Source organism: Polistes dominula, unplaced genomic scaffold (assembly GCF_049000335.1).
Source record: "Polistes dominula isolate Pdom_NZ unplaced genomic scaffold, Pdom_raw_medaka contig_24, whole genome shotgun sequence".
NCBI lineage: Eukaryota > Metazoa > Arthropoda > Insecta > Hymenoptera > Vespidae > Polistes > Polistes dominula.
The window spans coordinates 7,206,819-7,226,749 of NW_028301150.1; the positions used below are offsets into that span (position 1 = coordinate 7,206,819).

Sequence of the window (19,931 nt, forward strand, 5' to 3'; positions counted from 1 at the left end):
ATTTGTAAACGATATTGCTCTTATTTTTTTTACGATTAACTATATATATATATATATATAATTGCATTTATATATACTTATTTTATAAATTATTAAAAACGTTATATACTCATATACAAAATATCTCGAAGTGTTCAATAGAAGAAAAGAAAAAAGAACTTTCTATATTTTATTTTTATATATTCAATGAAAATATAATTGATCAATTGATATAAGAAAATTATAATGAAACAAACTATCGAGTAAATAATGTATCAAATCTAACATTACATTTACAAATAATACGTTTCTTGTTTTTCACGATAAATGTATATATATATAATGTGTGTGATTACTATATAGATACATATATACACATATTTCCCTCTCTCTGGTTTCCTTTAAACCGCCCCCACATAATTGCTTATGATTCAGTCTGATGATTAGACTTTGACGTTACGTTAGTAACATGAAGAGTTAGCATATCGAATAGCATCAAACACTACCAACCAACATAAAATATAGATGATAACTTGACTGACAGAAAGAAAGAAAGAGAAAGAGAAAAAAGATAGAAAAAAGAAGAACTTTATTAGTGATATACAGCTATAGTGATATCGACTAGATGTCCTAGAAGGTGTAGAGATATATAGGTGTTTCAGTCAATTGCGTGATACATGTGACAGAGTGTGTTAAATGTCTTCCAGAGTTAACGAATTCGCTGCTAATTATCAACGTTTTAATGATGACACTAATCAATCTTTGGAACAAGACATTTCTCATGGATCTAACCAAAGTAAGTTATAATATTTTGCGATTGAATTTTTTGTCCTTATCCGTATTTAATCGATATTTAAACTGTAACTAGTGGTAAATCTCAAAAGAAAAGTTTAACAACGTAGACTAACTTTTGTTAATTTTTTTTTTTTAATTGCCTTTTCTCAATGAGTACACATTTTTACGCTTGTATTTTTAAATACAGGTAACCCTCCTATAACACGGTAGATAGGTTCCTAGAAATGTGTTGTGTGAAAACGTGTACAAAGGTTTTTTTGTAAAAAAAACCGTGTTATAGGATGCCATGTTGTAGGAGGGTTCCCGCAATTTATAAATCGTGTTATAGCGAAACCGTGTTATAAGATGCCGTGTTGTAGGACGGCTACCTGTATGTTATGTTAGAGTAAGATATTATTATTTTTTGTTTTTCTCTTTTTTTTTTTTTTAATTTTATCTTATGTTGTACGTAAAAATTTATATATAACGGTGATGCCATTGAATTTTATTTGGAGTCTAAAAATTTTCTATATCATATAACTGTACTTTTGAATTAATTTTATTTAGGAGAAAATTTATGCGTTGTTATTATTATTGATCATACTGCAATATTAATGTCTTATAATAATTTTTTATTTTTCTTTCGTATAAAAAGTAAAATATATGTGATAAACGATATAACGATCAGTTTAATTGAATTTTATTTATGATATAAATATTTTTTAGAAATTTCTTTTTACTGAATTTAAATTAGTTTCTTTAGAAGCAGTAATTTATGCAAAATTGTAATTAATTATAAATTTACAACGTAAATATTCTTCTAATAAATGCTTTAATTAATTATAATCAATTACAACAAATTACTGTACATGGAATAACATAATTAATTTTGTACACATACTTTTATATACTTGTAACTTTTTATAGAATATGGATCTATGTTGTCTTCCCCAGAAAGTCATGTAAGAATATCTTTAGATGAAACGGAAAATTCCAATAAAACAAATTACAAATTTGATACCGAAAGGATGGATAATACTAATGTTCCTGAAAATACCATCATTGTTTCCCAAGAAGAACCATTGGACATTGATATGCATTGGGAAATGAATTATCACGAAGCTGCTATTTTTTTAGAGGTATTATTATTAATTAATATCTAACATTTTATTTCAATAAATAAGATATAATATTTCTTCTATAAATTAAAATATATACAAAGTTAATGTATAATTTTAAATAAATTCTCATTTAATTATACATTATAATATTATAATTTTTAAAATCTTTATGTCATATTAATTAAATGAAATAAATTTATGTTCATAGGAAGGACGAAATAATGAAAAATTTGATTCGCATCCTAGACATCCAGAGGATTTACCGGCGTATCTTTTAGTTCATAATAAGTGGTATTACGGACTAGATTTATTAACATCTCTTATTCTATTAGCTTTAGCATTCGTTGAAGAACCAGCTGTCTCATTATTCCAAGTGAGTTATGAAATGTAATAATAAAAAAAAGCATCGTTTTACCCTTAGCTGAAACAATAATCACACAACGAATAAAAAATACTTTTAGATGCCGGTATGGGGTCACAGTACGATAGAACTACTCTGTTTAATTACTATCGGCATAGAATTAGCTTTGAAACTGAGATGGATCGGTTGGGGAACTATGCTGAAACATAAACGTACAATGATAAAGGTAAAAAATACAAAATTAATGATTATTTATATTCAAATAAATTTAGATAATGTATTTTAAAAAGTATTCACAATGAGGAAGCTTTTATCTCTAATAATAATAACAATTCTCGTCAAAAGTTAAACAGTAAAAAAACAGAGATAAGGAAAGCTGCAGCTGCAAACTAATAAGAAGTATTTGAGTTTTTAACGATTACTATGGTAACAATGAAATAATTTATTTTAACCATTAGTTTCATATCAACATTATTAAGTCCAATGATACGATGTATCTAAGAAAACAAATTAAACTGGAACATTTGTTACGGTAACGTGTCATTGCGAGTGGAATATTATGAAAGTCTTTAATACGATTTGTGCAATAAATTGATATATACATATGTAATACATTATTAGCATACTCATTTATTTTCATTCTTATTATGCAACCTTATTAAAACTTCAGACATCTGAGTCTACTTTGACGGAAGATTCATTAGATATTCATCCGCTACTTAAATGTTTAGTATAAACATGTGTACTATTAAAGGAATCATAGATTTCTTTGTATATACATTTTTATTTGTTTTTAATTTTTAAATAAACATTTTAATTATTGTTTCAGTGCATTACTCTAGCCATTATGTTCCTCGAGGCTATGGTTGTTCTAGTACGGCAGTCTTCTCATTTTAGAGTAACACGAGCTTTAAGACCTATTTTCTTGGTAGATACAAAATATTGTGGCGGAGTTAGAAGATTTATAAGACAGATATTATTAACATTACCGCCAATTTTGGATATGTTAGGACTACTTCTATTCTTCATTTCTGTGTACACAGTATTGGGTTATTTTATGTTTTCGGAAATGAATAGAAATTTTTCAACATTGGAAAATAGTTTTGTAAGCTTATTTGTTCTTCTCACCACGGCAAAGTAAGTCAATCATATTGTTGTGTTCCTTGAAGTATAATATTAATTAAATATTAAATTTTTAGCTTTCCAGATGTAATGATGCCATCTTATTCCAAAAATAAATGGTACGCAATATATTTTGTATCATATTTGTCGACTATGTTATACGTAATGATGAATTTAATGCTAGCTGTTGTAAACGAAACGTTTACATCAGCGGAACGAGATAAATTTAAAAAATTATATTTGCATAAAAGAAAAGCTTGTCAGCATGCTTTTAAACTATTAGTTTCTAAACAGAATCCAGATAAAATGAAATTTCGACAATTCGAAGGTTTAATGAGATATTATGCACCACATAAATGTAAGTCCAAAATAATATATTATTATTATATTAAACGTGTTTTATTATAATTATTTATATATTCACTATTCTATATCTTTATTATGTAAATATTTTTTAGCTACAAGGGATATTGTTTTAATGTTTCGTTACATGAATGTCTCTGGAAGCGGTGCGTTGAATTCTGAAGAATTTTTAGTAATATATGATGCTACAATGCTTCAATGGGAAGTAGAATACTCTAATATACCGTGGTATCATTCAGCATGGCAACCTTTGCAAATGTTATGCATTGGTGCTCACACTGCTATTAGGTGGACATATTTTGAAAGTTTAGTATGTAAGTAAATAAATTATACATTATGTCTAGAAAATAACATCTCATATACTAAAAATTTATACTATTCTTTTTTTTATAGACATAATAATTATAGGAAATGGAATAGCAATGATAATCCGATTAGTACAACCAAGTGAAAATATTCAAGTATCGGTTCACAAATTTGCGGCCTGTTGGGACACCTTGCTTTTTGGAAGTTGTAAGTTTAACAATATTTTATAATTCTTAATTATTTTATGAATATAATTAGTGATTAAACAATAATTACAGTGTTTATATCGGAAGCATTGGCTAAAATATTGGGCCTTGGGATTAAACGTTATCTTAGTTCCGGATGGAATCTTTTTGATTTAGGAGCTTCCATTATGACTTTAGTTGCTGCTTGCGGACTTATTTTGTTTCCTAATGCTATGTTCTTAGTGTTGTTCAGACCTTTGAGGCTTTTAAGACTTTTCAAAATAAAAAAGCGTTATCGAGATGTATTCGGTACGCTTGTTATATTGTTTCCCCCTAATGTGTTCTACTGCTATTGTTATGCTTGTTTTATACTATTTCTTTGCTATCATTGGAATGGAATTATTCGCTGGATATGATATGAGAAATTGTTGCAAGTACGTATAATGCAGATATCTTTCTAAATGTATATACATTATGATAAGTATTTTCTTGCTATATTATCTCTATATTTAAATTATCTATATTTGATTTTATTAGAAACACAACTGTTGAAGATTTTTATAAATATTCTGCTAATGGAAGTACTGCATTAGGATATTATTATCTCAACACATTTGATAATTTAATAGCTAGCAGCGTAACGCTCTTTGAATTAACTGTTGTTAACAATTGGTTCATATTAATGAACGCGTATGCTATTACCGTTGGTATGTATACCCGGTCATATTTTATGACATTCTATTTGGTAACCATGATCGTCCTCACTATCGTGGTATCCAGTTTCTTGGAAGCATTTAGATTTAGAATACAATATAAAAGATCAACGTCTAAACACGATGGTAAGTTGTATAAACGTGATAATATCATTTTTCTGTCAAGGAAATTTATGTAACGCACATATAACATTAACCTGGTATATTATTATATTTCTGTAGAAGAAAAAATGTTGCACGAAGAAGTCGAATTAAGATGGAATGAGTTACAATGTATAATAGAAGATGTTCAACTTCTCGAGGAGTTACGATCTTCATTAGTTGTTGGCGTAAGTATTCTGTGATCTTTCATCAAATTTAAATTCCAATTATTTATTTCAAATACTTATCATTTTTTTTACACAGGGCACTACTCTTTTTATTGGTTCGCGACCTCGTACCAGAGAGGTTTTACAACGAAAAATGTATACTAATGAAATAACTGAGTGGATATCGGAAGCTAAGTTAGAAGAACGTCAAAATGGTATTACTGTAATAAATAATCATATAGAAAGTAGAGAAGGTAACGATATTTCTGATTCCGAACTTGTTTTACATCGAAGATCGCGATCTCCACAAAGTAACGGTGTTACACAACGCACCTAATAATATTCAGTAATATTTATTCAATTGTACAAATTAAATTCGTCGACAATTTTCCGTCAATTCATTCAATTTTTAGTATCATCTCAAACGATATAATATCTTCCTTTATTTTTATTTCTTTAGGATTGTTAAAGCGAATTAAATTAAGAAGAGCACGAATACGTCTGTCCTAAGTAGATTTCTATTTTAAAAAGAGAGAACGTTTTAAGATTAACTTATTTTAAGGAAATAAATATAATTTATTATTGGCGACATGAATAGAGACATAAACAAAAGCAATTAATGTGATCTTATTAATGCTGGCATTAATATATATATAATAATAATAATAATACTACATATATGTAGTTGTGTTGTGATGAGTTGTTATGTTATGTTATTATGTTATGTTATGATTATATATATCATATATATATATATATATTATTTTATATATATTATATATATATATATATTGTAGTTGGGTTGTCGAAAAGTAATTTCGTTTTTTCTCGACAGAGGATTTAATTGTATTTTTCTTGTGTGTGAAAAAGTTTAATTGATTCTACGCAGTAGTTTTTGGTTGGTGCCCTTTTAAATATGGAGAGAGAAAAGCAGCATTTTCGTCATATTTTACTTTTTTACTATAGAAAAGGTAAAAATGCTGTTCAAGCCAGAAAGAAATTAACCGATATGTATGGAGAAGATGTATTGACACTACGCCAGTGCTACTACTGGTTTGCAAAATTTCGATCCGGCAATTTTAATGTCGAAGATGCACAATGTTCTGGAAGGCCAGTTAAAGCTGATAAAAATATAGTAAAGGCATTAGTTGATACAAACCGGAAAATAACAATATGTGAGATCGGTGAAAAGTTAAATTTATCAAATTCAACTGTTCATGCCTACTTGAAAGGCCTAAGTTTAACTTCGAAGCTCGATAGATGAGTTCCTCATGTTCCCACGGAGAGAAATTTGTGTCACCGCATTGACATCAATGTGATTTGCTTCTCAAACGTCACAAAAATGATCCATTTTTGAAACGCATTATTACTGGAGACGAAAAATGAGTTGTATATAACAATGTCAAACGCAAGAAATCATGGAGCAAAAAAAGATGAAGCATTTCGAAAGCAGATATCCATCGAAAAAAAGTGATGCTGTCTGTTTGGTGAGATTTCAAAGGAATCATTTTTTTTGAGCTTTTACTGGGTAACACAACAATTAATTCGGAAGTCTATTGTCATCAGTTGGACAAATTGAATGATGCACTTTAACAGAAAAGGATAGAATTAATCAACTGAAAAGGTGTAGTTTTACCACGCGAGACCTCATACAAGTTTGGTCACTCGTCAAAAGCTTTTACAGCTTAAATGGGATATACTGTCACACCCACTATACTCTCCAGATCTCGCACCTCTGGATTATTATTTGTTCCGGTCACTGTAACACTTTTTAAACGGTAAAATACTTAATTCAAATGAGGAGATAAAAAATCACCTAGATCAGTTTTTGGCCAGCAAAAAGCAAAAATTTTGTGAACGTGAAATCATGCTACTGCCAGAAAAATGGCAGAAAGTATTGGAAAAGAATGGTCAATATATAATTTAATAAAATATTTATTTATTATACGAAAATTGTCTTTCTTTTTCACACAAAAAAAACGAAATTACTTTACGAACAACACGATATATATATTTTTTTGACATATTATTTAATACATTAAGCTCTAAGCCTTTTTTCTTGAGCTTTTCATTTAGGCCACAATAATCTATCAGCAATAGGAAAAGAATGTCGGCTGGTAATAAACAATGCGGCTTAGATGGATAATAAGGTCAATTTTATAGGTCACCAGCGTAATTTTTTACGTGTTAATGCTTTATGTAAATTACAAAATACTTTTTTCGGATAAATTATGTTTTTATATGTCTGCTATCAACTCATATTTTCAATGATATATCGCACATTTTCTTCATTTCTATTTATAATAATTTATTATTTTTTTTCTCTCTCTCTCTCTCTCTCAGATTAATTAATTTATATATAATAAATTATTGTTTCATTACATAATTTTTTCATACTCATTACTAACAACGCAAATATATTTTATTGTTATGCTGTAATTATTAATCTTAATTTTTGTTTAATACTGTATATTAATATAAATATTTATAAATAATATACTGACATATATATATAAATATATGTAACTTTGTATGTAATGTAAGATAAAATTTTTCATTTTGATTATATATATATATTTCTTTAACGAATTGTGTAAATTAAATGAAAACTAAAAATATTGATTACGTTTTTTTTTGTATGCACTAATTCTGTTAATATAATTAGTAATAATTTATATTAGTAATAATATATACATATAAATGCATTATTACACAATTCCATTATTATTATTAATATTATTATATACCTATTTGACTATTGGCATTATTTGTCATATATTCGACCAATTTGTATATTTTTTTAAATATTATCACAAGAATAAATATATTATATTTTATTTATTTATTTATTAAAAAACAATTGGTAAATATTTGAGAATCATACTTTTTCGATTATAAAATACATTAATATATAAGTGTTATTTGTATTACGGTACACATTCCAGATATGATCATTAAATTTGTTCTTTATATTTATAAATGTATAAATTTGAAGCTACCTTAGATATTAAATACAATATGCAAAGAATACAATTAGTTATTTAATTGGTAATGCGATTTTCATTTCAAAGAAAATTTTATTCATCGATTGTAACACCAGTACCACCTAAACTTGTTGACATAACACCACAACCATATGCAATTAATTTTTGGGAAATATTTGATATAATTTCAGGTTGGGTATTAGGTGGTAATAAAATAAAAGCGTATCCTCCACCACCGGCACCTGTTAACTTTGCACCAAATTCATAATTTTGAGCTTCCATACATATTTTATCTAACAATGGATGAGACACTTGAAGTGCTGCTAAGAAATGTTGATTAATGTCGATGAGCGTCTAAAAGTAATCAAAATGAATATAAGAATGTATCTTATTCTAAAGGAATAGTTTTTAAAGATTGTAGGTTTCATTTACTTACTTTTAACTGACTGTATTTTTCATTCTCTTTGCTATCATTATCTGTTTGATTTGTATCATCTCCAGTAAGAATTTTTAATGCTTCTTTCGCTACATTATCTATAGCATCCATGATGCAATCAACAACAGTAGGAAACATTAATTTCAATTTAGTTGTTTTATCTATCATCGCTTTAGTGCTTCTTTGTACTTTAGTATCAACTAATAAAATTTTCAATTTCATCGCATTGGGTATCACCCTTACCCCATCGCCTTTTCTAAATTCTAGTATTGATCCATAAGTGCAAATGGAATTATCAATTCCGGATGGTGTACCGTGTAAGATCTTTTCACATTCGAAAGCATAATTTGTTATAATTTCTAAATCGCTTGCATCTAAAGTTTTACGGATATTTTTCTGCAAACGTGACCAATGAAAAAGACAAGCAGACAAACAAACCGAAAAAGAAGCCGAACTTCCAAGTCCAGAGCCAATTGTTAACTCTGTACTCAAAGTTATTTCAGCGGGTTTTACACTAATTCCTTCTTTTTCAACTATGTATATGAATAAATAAAAAAAAGCTTCTAAAGATAATTTTTGTAGTGATTGATTAGAATAACCTAGATCGCTTGAGAGTCGATGAATATCATTAGAAAAATTATCACGATTGTTTTCTAAGCAATAAGTTTTATAAATATTAATATATGATACTATTAATGAAATGGGCACGCTCAACTTCAAGTTCACATTATGAAAATTTAATTTTATAACATCATTTACTTCTTCTATCTCTTGAAATATTAAATTCGTACGTAAATTCAAACTAGCTGCTAGTGCAGTTTTTCCATACATAACTGCATGTTCACCGAACAAAATAATCTTTCCCGGTGCAGATACCTTAAATGAGATCATTTCTGTACGAATAGATTATTAAATCCTGATACAATATTAACAGTGAAAAATATATTATTGAGTTTTCTTTTCAAACTATAAAATAACTGCTGTTATGATATCTAAGTGTAATATGATATGAAATTATATTTGTTGTTTCTTCCACTGTTCTGATGTAAATGTTTTTACTGAAAATGCATGGATTATTTTCAATTCTTCTTCTAGAATTGAATGTACCAACCTATACAATATAAAAAATTGATCATATTAATATTACATCATATATAAGGTATTTGAGCTTATTGCAGTTAAATGATATCAGCATATTCTAAGTAATAATAAAAAGAAAAGAAAATATTACCGATGTTGTTGCAACAAAGTTTTGCCTTCGAATTCATCAGAAACAATAATTACAGTAAATTTAGAACCGCAACCATCGGAATCATCTGTTACCTCCTGAAAAAAGAGAATATTAATAGTTAGACTATGATAAATAAAAATTCTCTCAAATATAATAACAATACCTATGAAACACATGTAAATATGTTGCAGTAAAACAATCATATGCAAAGTTCGATAACTTTATTTCTCATTTTTATATACCATTTGCAATAAATACACGAAAAGAGTATTTGGATACAACTAAACTCTGGAATAAGAACTTAACATCTAGAATGAAGACTTTTTTATATTCATTATTCATATACAAGTTATATAACAGATCAAAGTTCACTTTAGTTGAATTATTAATATAATATTGAAAATATTCAAATATTTTCTGTACCGTTGACAAATAAAAATCGTTTTAAAATTTGAACACATAATATTTACAAATACTTAAACATTAAAAATTCTATAGTTATAATAATTTTGAATAAATTGAACATATATATATAATATGAAAGTAATAAAAAATATTCCCTTTTTGAATATTTAAACCTCATATTTATTTCTTTGTATTACAAAATACAAGTAAATCATTTATACAATCTCTGTTATATCATATAAAATACATGAAATGAAACTAAAAATAAGCAATTACATTATACTTAAGAAAGAAAGCCCCCAATTCAATATATTTTTAACCTAGTTGCAAAATTATTATCTACAAGTATAAATTGTTTATAACAGAAATATAAAAAGAAAAGAAAAAAGTGAATGCACGAATACACGGATATCAATAATACAAATAAATCTGGGTATTTTTCAGGTGGTTTTAAACAATGAATAGTAAAAGATAAAATTACCATTCCTAGCATAGAAACGTAAAATAATGTCTTAATAATGAAATTATATCCGTAATGATACTCTAATTTATGCATGAAATTAAACAAATATTTATTGAAATAGTGTTTATGCTTTGATATTTTTTGACCGTTTGTTTTTCCTCTGGAAAATTTTCTTTCACGTTTGTCAGATTTATTTGCATAGTCAAATAAATCTGACCACATCCAAATGATAGAAAGAAAATAAAACATTGTCGTTGCAAAGTATGCTAGATACAAATTATCTTTTACGTACAATGGTAACATACTAAAATGAGAAACTAATAGTAACCAAAAACATGCTAAAGGATCATTATGAAAATACAATAACACTGGAATGGATACTAAAAGAATAGACTTTTCATGAACTTGATATGAAAATAAAAAGAATGCCAATGAAGAATTTATAAGAGAAATAATAAATTTATCTTTTTTTGGACATAGATACAAATTAATACAAACTGGTAAAACAGCGATGGTCGTTATTACCAAACAAATTTGTGCCAATTGTTCGTTTGTAAAGGTGTTACGTAATTTGTAAAGAACATTTATTGTACACCATACATTAGCAACTTTGTCTTCAAACACGCCTCTATTAAATGGGAATAATCGTAAAACTGTACTCATAAAGGTGTTCCGATCTTTAAGGAAAGGTAACCAAATAATAATAAATGTTATTAAAACGGTTAATGATACTGAAACTAATCTATAGATTGATAAAAGCAACGATTTGGTCTTACCGATTCTACACTTTCCAAGTATGTAAAAAAAGAATGGCAAAGAATGATATAATTCCATTTGCTTGTAATTTAATGCTAATACAAAGAAAAATGAACCGCCTACAAAAGAGTCAATTAAAATAGCTGTTACAGCGGCAGTGAAAAACCCTAACGATATACAATTATATTGAAAGTGACCGTGATCTATCATCATAATGCCAGGATAAATCAATGCGCTTAAAAGAATAAAATCTTTATTTTTAAAATTAAACAAATTATTATACTCTGTTATAGGATTCTTAATCGTTGGCATGTTTATAACGTACCATATCATTGCTGGCAGAAAAATCATAGCATCTGCGAAAAGAACGGTCATTCTCATAAAATATTTATGATCCGGGGAGGATATACCTCTAGACTCGTGTAATTTAACGTAAGAAGGATTGGTCAAGTTAGCAATATAACCTAATAGAAGACTATGATACGCAGTCAAGGGAGGATAATCTAAGCCCCAATATTGAAGATCGTTGTCCGTCGTATTGACGTACCATTTTTGTATAGGCAGATTTAAAGTTATTTCTTGCCAATGTCGTTGAGCCTCATAATCTCCATACATAGGAGGTTTATCTTGGCCACTGTGGGAATGATAAGTAATGCACCATCTTAAAATGAGTGCAAAAATAAAGATGAGTACTACTTGCATAGATCCATGCAGACCCATTTCTTAAAATGATCTTATACAATGAATCGATTAAATAAAGTATACTTGAGTTACTTTAATACCGATGTTATAGGTTAACACTGTAAATTTGGAGGTTATAACAGATTCAATATTTTTAAGAAACAAAAAATAATAAAATATGTTTAATTTAATGTTACGTACCACGTGCGAAGCATTCAATTTTTTGGTTAGTTTATCTTGAATATATTCCTGAGTATACGACATTGTTTTCTTTTTTCTTTTTGATTTTAGAAATAATGTATTAAATTACGAATCTCTCTTATGACGTTAAATATTTGCACAAATTATTAAAGTTTCTCTCTCTCTCTTTCTTTCTCTCTATTCGTTGATTTTTCACTATACGTGCAAACCTATGTATAAGCAGAAACGAATAGAATGGCGATATCTCTCTGAACTCTGACCTATCTGACTTTCGATATTTATTTTCAAGTTTATATCGATTTGTATTTAACTAATTAACTATTTTCCTTTTATTCTTTTTTAGATGTTTCATTTACGTTGCGAATTTTAACGTTTTAACTTGAAATCCTTGTTTGAAAATATCATGTTTCATTGAAATTTAATAATTGTTCATCGAATTTGTCTTTTTTATTTGTTTAATTTTTTTTATCACCGTAATTAATATTATATAATTGATTGAAAATGATTTACCTTATGAACAATGAAATATTTCATTAAAATATATATTAATAAGAAACAATAGAGTTAGATAAAAACCAAATAAAAGTCAACAGGTTATACTATAATTAACGAACGTCTGTCCAGTTTACCACATCTACGTGTCACTGATGATAAAATACATAAAAAAATAAAACTTGTTTGACCAACGCCTTTACATTCATAGAAACGTTGAATAATATATATTTATCTACAATTATATATATATATATAATATATATAATATATATATATATATATATATATATATATATATATATATATATATATAATATATATAAGATAATTATTTGCACGATATAATTTCTATTATTTTTTTAAAAAATTTAAATTTTTACAAATTCAAAATGGCGTATTTGCAGAATGGCCCAAAATTTTGAATACGATAAAATGTTTTGTAAATAATGTAATTTTAAATAAAAAGATTTCTTAGAAAAGTCGTAAGGTTTATTAAAACTTATTGTACGATTACAGGAAGTATGAACCTTTCAACTTTCGTTTAAAACTTTCTTTTAAAAAATTACATCGTGTACGTAATATTTAATTGTATGCAGATTCTTAGGGCCATCCCACTAAAGTATAATTGATTATCATAGAAATTAAATTTAATTAACAATGAGTTTCTATTTTTCTTTTTTTCTTTTTTACAATAACAAATACACAGGCGAATAATAATTTTATGTAACATAAATATATACGTTTATACGTGTATAAATTAAATGAATGAAAAGATTATTAATACATTTTCATCGCTCATGAAATATGTTTCCCGTACTTAAATATAAATAAATTCAATTATCATAAAATAATGAGTAATTAGGTATAATATAATCGAGATTTAGATTTATTCTTTCCCTTTTCGATATTTAATAAGTATATATATATATATACTTTCATGTGGATGTTTAAAGGGAGCGCGAGTCTACGCACGAGGAAAGTTTTTTATATCATATTTTGTAAGAATTGTCGTTTTGTCTATACTTATATGTTGAGTGTCCCTTAGAATAGTACTTCGTAACGTTTACTAGATTTTTGTTCGAAAACAATCGAGATATAATGTGTGTCTAGAACGAAGAAAATTTAGAAATAAACACATTAATATAAAAAGGTTTTCATAATATCTATTAATATATATTGTGTGTATTAAAAAAATTCCGATCTGATATTTAATTATATGAAAATTTTCTATTATAAATCATAGCTGATCTGAAACGTTAAAAACTATGTAAAATATTAATTAAGTACATTGGAATGTTCGATATATTCTAAATGATTTTTAATTAATAAAAATAAAATCTATATTTTAGTTTAAAAAAATATGGAATATAATTTAGATGTACCTTCCTCTTCAAAAACTCCCGTTAGACTCACTTCTTTATCCTCAGTGAAAGTTCTTTTATTAAATGTTGCTTATATTACTTTTCGAAGGCTACATATTCATAACAAAAATAATATTCGTAATAAATAAAATTTCCTTATTTGGAAAGTCATATAAACAACATTTAATAAAAAGAACTTTCATAGAGGATAATGCATCAGTCTAACGGTGAATTCCGAAGAGGAAGATACGTAAAATTTATTTTCCGTACTTTTAGATTACAATATACATTTTTCTTCGATTAATTATCAATCATTTAAGGTATATCGAATATTCTAATGTAACTCTAATAATATTTTCGATTATTTTAGTGTTTCTGACCCAGCGATGATTTTTAGTGGAAAATTTGTATCTAATAAAATATCAGATAAAAATTGTTTTTCTCTCTCACATTTCAGGTATATTAACAAATATATAATGTTTTACCAGATGTTTTTATTCATTTTAATTTAATTGATATTAAAATGATTCTGATATTAAAAATCATTTAAATAACAGTAAAAACAAAGGATAATCAATTGTCAAACATGAAAAAATCTTTTTGTTCTTACCGTTATACCAACACTTACGATTTTAAAGTACGATCATTTTTTGTACACTATTTTCGTATTTGTTAAATTTATTTGTTATAAATCAAATTAAACTAATTAAATATATAATTAACCCCTTGCACTCGAGGGCTCCGCTACGGAGACAATAAAATAAAAAATAAAAATTGAAACGAATTCAATTCAGTCTAAAACATATCAAATATGATTTTTCTTTTAACTACACATATGTCATTTAGTTATATACGTGAATATGATTTTTTTCTATTGAAATTGCTTTTTAAGTTGTTAGTAATATGTGAAATGAAAAATATAACTTCGAGTGCAAAGGATTAATGTATAATAAAGTATTTATTTTGAAATTTTCTTCATTTTAAACACACTATATTAATAGTTTTCAAGGAAAAATTTATTAAGCGTTTTAAGGGAACACTCATTCTGTATATAGATTTCGTGTATATTATATATGTGCACAGAATATTTGAGAAAGTGATCATTTCAGGAACTTTATCGTTTTTTAAAACGAATCGAAATGATCTAATTCCATAATTATTGATAATTCGTTGAGTTATATGCAACGCGCAATAAAAGTGATCGATAGCTCTTATAATTAATTACAAACATATATTTCGAACAAACTGATTCTTTTCGTTGATCCTAACAATTCTAATAATCACTATATTGCTTTTCTTTTTTTCTAGGCAGTATCACAATGAATCAGCGAAATTTAATTATCTAATAAAGTTTTAATACGATTGATTTTGTCGAGCGTAGCACATCCTATCTGGCAACAAATCTAACAATGTTTTACTTACACGACTTAATAAATAATTACGAATATCATCGCCTTCGTTTAATTAACAAATTTGTACTTATATAAAATTAATTATAGATATCTTACGATTTAACGTATAGATTCATAAAAATATTTGCAATTTCTCGGAAATGCCTTTATTTCTATCTAACCATTGCAATTAAATTTTTTTTTTAAATTGTTAGTTGTAACGTCTTCATTTTAAATATTTCAAATGCATAATAACGATATAAATACATATGTACTAAGCTTCAACGTTATCGCGCAATAACTTATTATCAAATGACGTAGATATTTCATTACGAGATAGTCCAAATAGTAGATAAAAATTAAACTAGATAGATATTTCGATAGTATATAACAGCGAAATTGATTGGAATAATAAAATTATTTTAAAAATTTTCTCATTTGTTTCGTCTGATGTTGCATACTGTATTGAGCATTTTCGGCTTTAGTTATCAAAGAATCTAATTTGCCCAAATGTGAGCCCATTTTTGCATTGATGTCAATTTTTTTAGTCATCGCAATGTTATCGTTACTTTCATCAGAAATTATGGGATTTTTCGAATTCTCCGATAAATCGACTGTCATACTTTCTTCTTCTTCCGTTGGTAACGTTATTTGTTCTTCTTTTCCTTCTTTTACTTTATCATGTTCCAATGATTTGTGATTTGGTGTACCACTACGTGATCCTACCTTCACTTTGAGCAACGTACTCAGACTACCACAAACGGTCTGCACACAAATATTTTCTTATTAAACAATATCGTGACAATTAAAAGGGATAAAGTATTTCAAATATATCAAATGATTACCTTAAATCTGTTGATTTTTTTTTGAGTTACATTTAAAATGCTATTCAATTCATCTAATCCACCGCTAACTCTTTGAGCACTTTCGTTCGAACTGTCCAAATTCTATAATACAAAACGACAATATCGTGTATACTATTATTATAATCTTTTTACAAATTTTTTCTTTTTTTTTTTTTTTACATAATCGCAAGAAAATACTACAATTTGTGATATGAAACTTTTTTTTATGTTCATGCGTAATTTATTGGCAACTATGAGCTAATAACGAAAATAGGTAAAGTAAATTGTTAGAAAAAGGGAAGCTGAAGTTTACCTGAAGGATCGCGTCATCATCGTCCCCGGGTTCGGCATTATTAGCCTCCTGTGCTTTTTGATTTTCAGTCCATTCTTCGAAATTGGGAATAGGCAAACCAAGTAATTCTGCTCTCTCGACAGCATAATTGTAGGCTTCAGACATTATACAGGATCAATCACGTAACAGTACTTTAGGAGTCTCTAACTACGAGTATGTACCTTTGATGAATCAATCAATTAATTACGTAGTTATTAACGATAAAACGTTTAGGCTCGATTACGATGATATTTTTATATTAATTCAAATGAAAATTTTCAAATGTTGATATACTCAACAAACGTATTCTTCTGTTAAGATATTATATAGATTTACTTTCTTTTCTTGAAATTTCTACAGAAATTATCTTCAAATGGTTCACCTTCAATGTACAGAACAATCAAATATTTTAATTTATCTTGAATAAAATGATTCGAGTTAGATTTTAGATATAGGGTTAATAATCACCATCACGTTGCTGGAAGACTTGCCCAACTCAGGAATCCATATTGGGATGAATTGTGCGCAAACTCGAATAGAAGTAACGATAAAAGGGCTATGGCATTGTCTTAAAGTCCCTGCCTTATCAAGTTCAATCCGATTTTTAAGCTTTTACCAGTGAATAAGTTTTTCAAATCTGATCGTAACATATTTTAATTGCGAAATTAGAATATCGTTAGAAAAATGATTAAAAGAAAATGATCGAGCATGAAATTTAATCCGAACGATATTCGAAATTATTTCATTGCGAATTTAGGATGTATAAAAATATATAGAGGAAACAAGTTATGCATCATATATAGACATTATTACGTTATAGAGAAATCTAATCGAAATGAAATATAAAAATTTTTAGGATCGATAGAATCGATACACGATGTTGAGCAATTTGCATTTATCAAGGTTTTGTAGAAGCCCGCGGTGATAATACGATGAATGATATTTCGAAGCAAAAATTCGAGCTAACGAATGAATAAGGGAAAATATAAAAATAACTCGGTCGTACGATCTATACAAAGTCGTACTCGTGGCATGGAAATACGAATATTTCGTGTCAGTGGTTTTCAAACTTTTTTTTTGAGATAAGGTTTGCCGTTTTACAATAAAAAAAAAAAAATACAAAATATTCTTCCAATTTTATGTTAATGAAAATACGTATTTTTACAATTATACTTCTACCATACGATTGTATATGAGTATGAATTAAAAATGAAAATAAGAGAAAGAGATATTTTCTATAAAAAATCATACAACTTTTACATGTTTAATTTATTATCAGCATGATACAAAACAAGAATAAAAAAAATATTTAAATAAAATAAAATTTTACTCGTTATGTGTGTGTAATATTTTAGTTTGTAATTATTTTTTTGATCTATAACAACTACCATTGGTATTGAGACTACGTCGAATGATTTGAATACCCCTGTAATATGTGATCTACTATTTTGTGCAAATAAAAATAAGAACTTAATAAACAATTTATTAAACGAAATACACGTGCTTCTAGTCTTGTGTCTTGTCTATGAACTTGAATACGTAGTAATTGAATAATCATTATGTCTGGACACGTGGATAGATGTATAAATTAACATAAATAATTTAATTACAGAAGTATCTACGCATGTCAACTTGGAGGATGAATGTAAGAAGAGTGCAAGGAGAGCTGTTTAGAAGCCTTTTCTTTTTTTTTCTTGATATTATTGCACCGTATTAAATTTCCAACGTCGGCGAAATATTGGCCGACTTATTTATCTTCGGTCAGTCTCGACAACGTTTGTCTCTCGCGAAGAGATCTTTAACGACTGTATATTTGATTCATTAGTGATAATACGTAACGTATCGTAATATCCATGCAAATTTTTCGCAACGAACGAACACACGAGAAGATAGGAAACAGTTTTTCCCTGTATCTCGTCTGCTGATCAGTCTGGATTCCTCGTTAATGCAGAGCTAAGATGGTAACGTCTTTTTTTCTGACTTCGGTAAAAAATAAAAACAACCAAGACAATGAGAATAACATTTGCATCCTATTTTGTCACTCGAGATAATTCTCATTCGCGTGTAGCTACGATCGCGACAACCTTGATAACGCAGACATTTTCTTTTTTTTAAACATAAACAAATTCTAACGAAAACAACGATGTAAATCGTTAAAAATAGCACGTATATATTTTCAAATATAATTCATCTAACATTTTAAGTAATACTTCGATAAAACATATAATTCCAATATTAAAAATTATTTAATAAATTAATAAAATAAAAAAAACATTTATTAGGTAAAATGACTTAACGTTATATTTACAAAATAAATGCACTTTATATCATTTAATATTTACGATCTAACTAACAATAAGTAAACTCTCCAAGTTTATTCATTATTCATAATCGTATGCGCGATAAAGCAGCTTGAAAGTCGCGCGCACTGATTTTCGAGCGTTCGGAAATCTTCGTACATAACGACCAATCATCGCGTAACCTTTTACTTCCTTCGGGTAGATTCGTGGATAGAACGCGGTCAGGATTTCCCCTTCTCCGTTGTTAACGCGAGTGGTCGTGAAAGTCGAACAACGCTGATGGGATGTGTCTTGTTTCAGTTCGGTCAGCGACGTACTGCACGAAGCAGTTTGGGAGCGTCTCCTCTGTGCTTTCTTCCATTCGCTTTCACTATCATCCTTCTCTCTTACACTTTCGTATCTCGTGCTGCAGTGTATTATATATATACTTATATCCACGCTGTTACAGGCGGCCGAGCACGACAGACTTTGTGTCTCGCATGAGTGTGTTTGTATGTATGTATATATACGCGTATAGGTGATTTGTCTCTTTTTCTTACACATTCTTACATACACATACCACACCATACACCGAATATACCATTCTCTCAGAGTATATAGTTTTCTCTTCAACGAGAAATCCTTAATTTTTGTTTGAGTATACCGAGTAAATATGTGCAGTTTTTAGTGCTAATCAAATGATTAGAGAGAAAAAAGAAGACAAAGGTAATAGAGAACAAAAAAAAGAGGAAAGTAGAAGAAGAGATATGGAAGTTTATTGAGGGTTCCTTCTTCACAAATGCACGCCGTTTTGACAGCACAACACACAGAAGCAGAAAC

General features: G+C 27.6%; 4 protein-coding genes across 10 annotated transcripts; 1 reads left to right on the top strand and 3 right to left on the bottom strand.

Moving 5' to 3' along the window:
* The first annotated feature begins 385 nt into the window (after positions 1 to 385).
* On the top strand, positions 386 to 8,265 carry Tpcn1 (two pore segment channel 1). The gene is given in 13 exon segments (XM_015321252.2): positions 386 to 775; positions 1,681 to 1,892; positions 2,083 to 2,247; positions 2,336 to 2,461; positions 3,065 to 3,372; positions 3,435 to 3,715; positions 3,816 to 4,034; positions 4,114 to 4,233; positions 4,305 to 4,537; positions 4,539 to 4,645; positions 4,749 to 5,050; positions 5,147 to 5,253; positions 5,330 to 8,265. Coding segments are annotated over 13 exon segments (2,520 nt in total). The 5' UTR covers positions 386 to 675; the 3' UTR covers positions 5,570 to 8,265.
* gny (ALG6 alpha-1,3-glucosyltransferase garnysstan) lies at positions 8,056 to 9,543 on the bottom strand. The gene is made up of 2 exons (XM_015321251.2): positions 8,653 to 9,543; positions 8,056 to 8,570 (listed from the first exon to the last, which is right to left on the bottom strand). Exons 1-2 carry the CDS (start codon positions 9,541 to 9,543, stop codon positions 8,310 to 8,312), a joined length of 1,152 nt encoding a protein of 383 aa, XP_015176737.1. The 3' UTR covers positions 8,056 to 8,309.
* A 50-nt stretch (positions 9,544 to 9,593) lies between these two features.
* Positions 9,594 to 13,151, bottom strand: LOC107066540 (uncharacterized). Of its 5 annotated transcripts, none has more exons than XR_016178384.1 (5): positions 12,900 to 13,151; positions 12,390 to 12,598; positions 10,047 to 12,168; positions 9,884 to 9,978; positions 9,696 to 9,763 (listed from the first exon to the last, which is right to left on the bottom strand). XR_016178384.1 is itself a non-coding variant. In XM_089177841.1 (4 exons), the coding sequence occupies exons 2-4, from the start codon at positions 12,450 to 12,452 to the stop codon at positions 9,667 to 9,669; spliced, it is 255 nt and encodes an 84-aa protein (XP_089033967.1). In that variant the 5' UTR covers positions 12,453 to 12,598; positions 12,900 to 13,071; the 3' UTR covers positions 9,594 to 9,666. The 5 variants fall into 5 exon arrangements, 2 of the variants coding, with proteins under 2 accessions (XP_089033967.1, XP_089033968.1); XR_016178382.1 differs by having other exon boundaries at positions 10,047 to 12,307; positions 12,900 to 13,149; XM_089177841.1 differs by lacking the exon at positions 10,047 to 12,168 and having other exon boundaries at positions 9,594 to 9,763; positions 12,900 to 13,071.
* Positions 13,152 to 13,525: 374 nt separating this feature from the next.
* On the bottom strand, positions 13,526 to 17,429 carry LOC107066539 (uncharacterized). 3 transcript variants are annotated; one of them, XM_015321244.2, is made up of 4 exons: positions 17,281 to 17,429; positions 16,795 to 17,194; positions 16,482 to 16,583; positions 13,526 to 16,401 (listed from the first exon to the last, which is right to left on the bottom strand). In XM_015321244.2, exons 2-4 carry the CDS (start codon positions 16,936 to 16,938, stop codon positions 16,054 to 16,056), a joined length of 594 nt encoding a protein of 197 aa, XP_015176730.1. In that variant the 5' UTR covers positions 16,939 to 17,194; positions 17,281 to 17,429; the 3' UTR covers positions 13,526 to 16,053. The 3 variants fall into 3 exon arrangements, with proteins under 3 accessions (XP_015176730.1, XP_015176732.1, XP_015176731.1); XM_015321246.2 differs by having other exon boundaries at positions 16,795 to 16,994; positions 17,281 to 17,403; XM_015321245.2 differs by having other exon boundaries at positions 16,795 to 17,327.
* Positions 17,430 to 19,931: the final 2,502 nt, after the last annotated feature.

Coding starts and splice junctions, on each gene's coding strand:
- gny (XM_015321251.2), bottom strand. CDS start 9,543: ATGATCTCATTTAAGGTATCTGCACCGGGAAAGATTATTTTGTTCGGT. Junction 8,571..8,652: donor AAAAATACAGTCAGTTAAAA/GTAAGTAAATGA, acceptor GATTACTTTTAG/ACGCTCATCGACATTAATCA.
- LOC107066540 (XM_089177841.1), bottom strand. CDS start 12,452: ATGTCGTATACTCAGGAATATATTCAAGATAAACTAACCAAAAAATTG. Junction 9,979..12,389: donor AATTGAATGCTTCGCACGTG/GTACGTAACATT, acceptor CTCTTTTTTCAG/GAGGTAACAGATGATTCCGA. Junction 9,764..9,883: donor ACTTTGTTGCAACAACATCG/GTAATATTTTCT, acceptor TATATTGTATAG/GTTGGTACATTCAATTCTAG.
- LOC107066539 (XM_015321244.2), bottom strand. CDS start 16,938: ATGTCTGAAGCCTACAATTATGCTGTCGAGAGAGCAGAATTACTTGGT. Junction 16,584..16,794: donor ATGATGACGCGATCCTTCAG/GTAAACTTCAGC, acceptor TTTGTATTATAG/AATTTGGACAGTTCGAACGA. Junction 16,402..16,481: donor AAAAAATCAACAGATTTAAG/GTAATCATTTGA, acceptor ATTTGTGTGCAG/ACCGTTTGTGGTAGTCTGAG.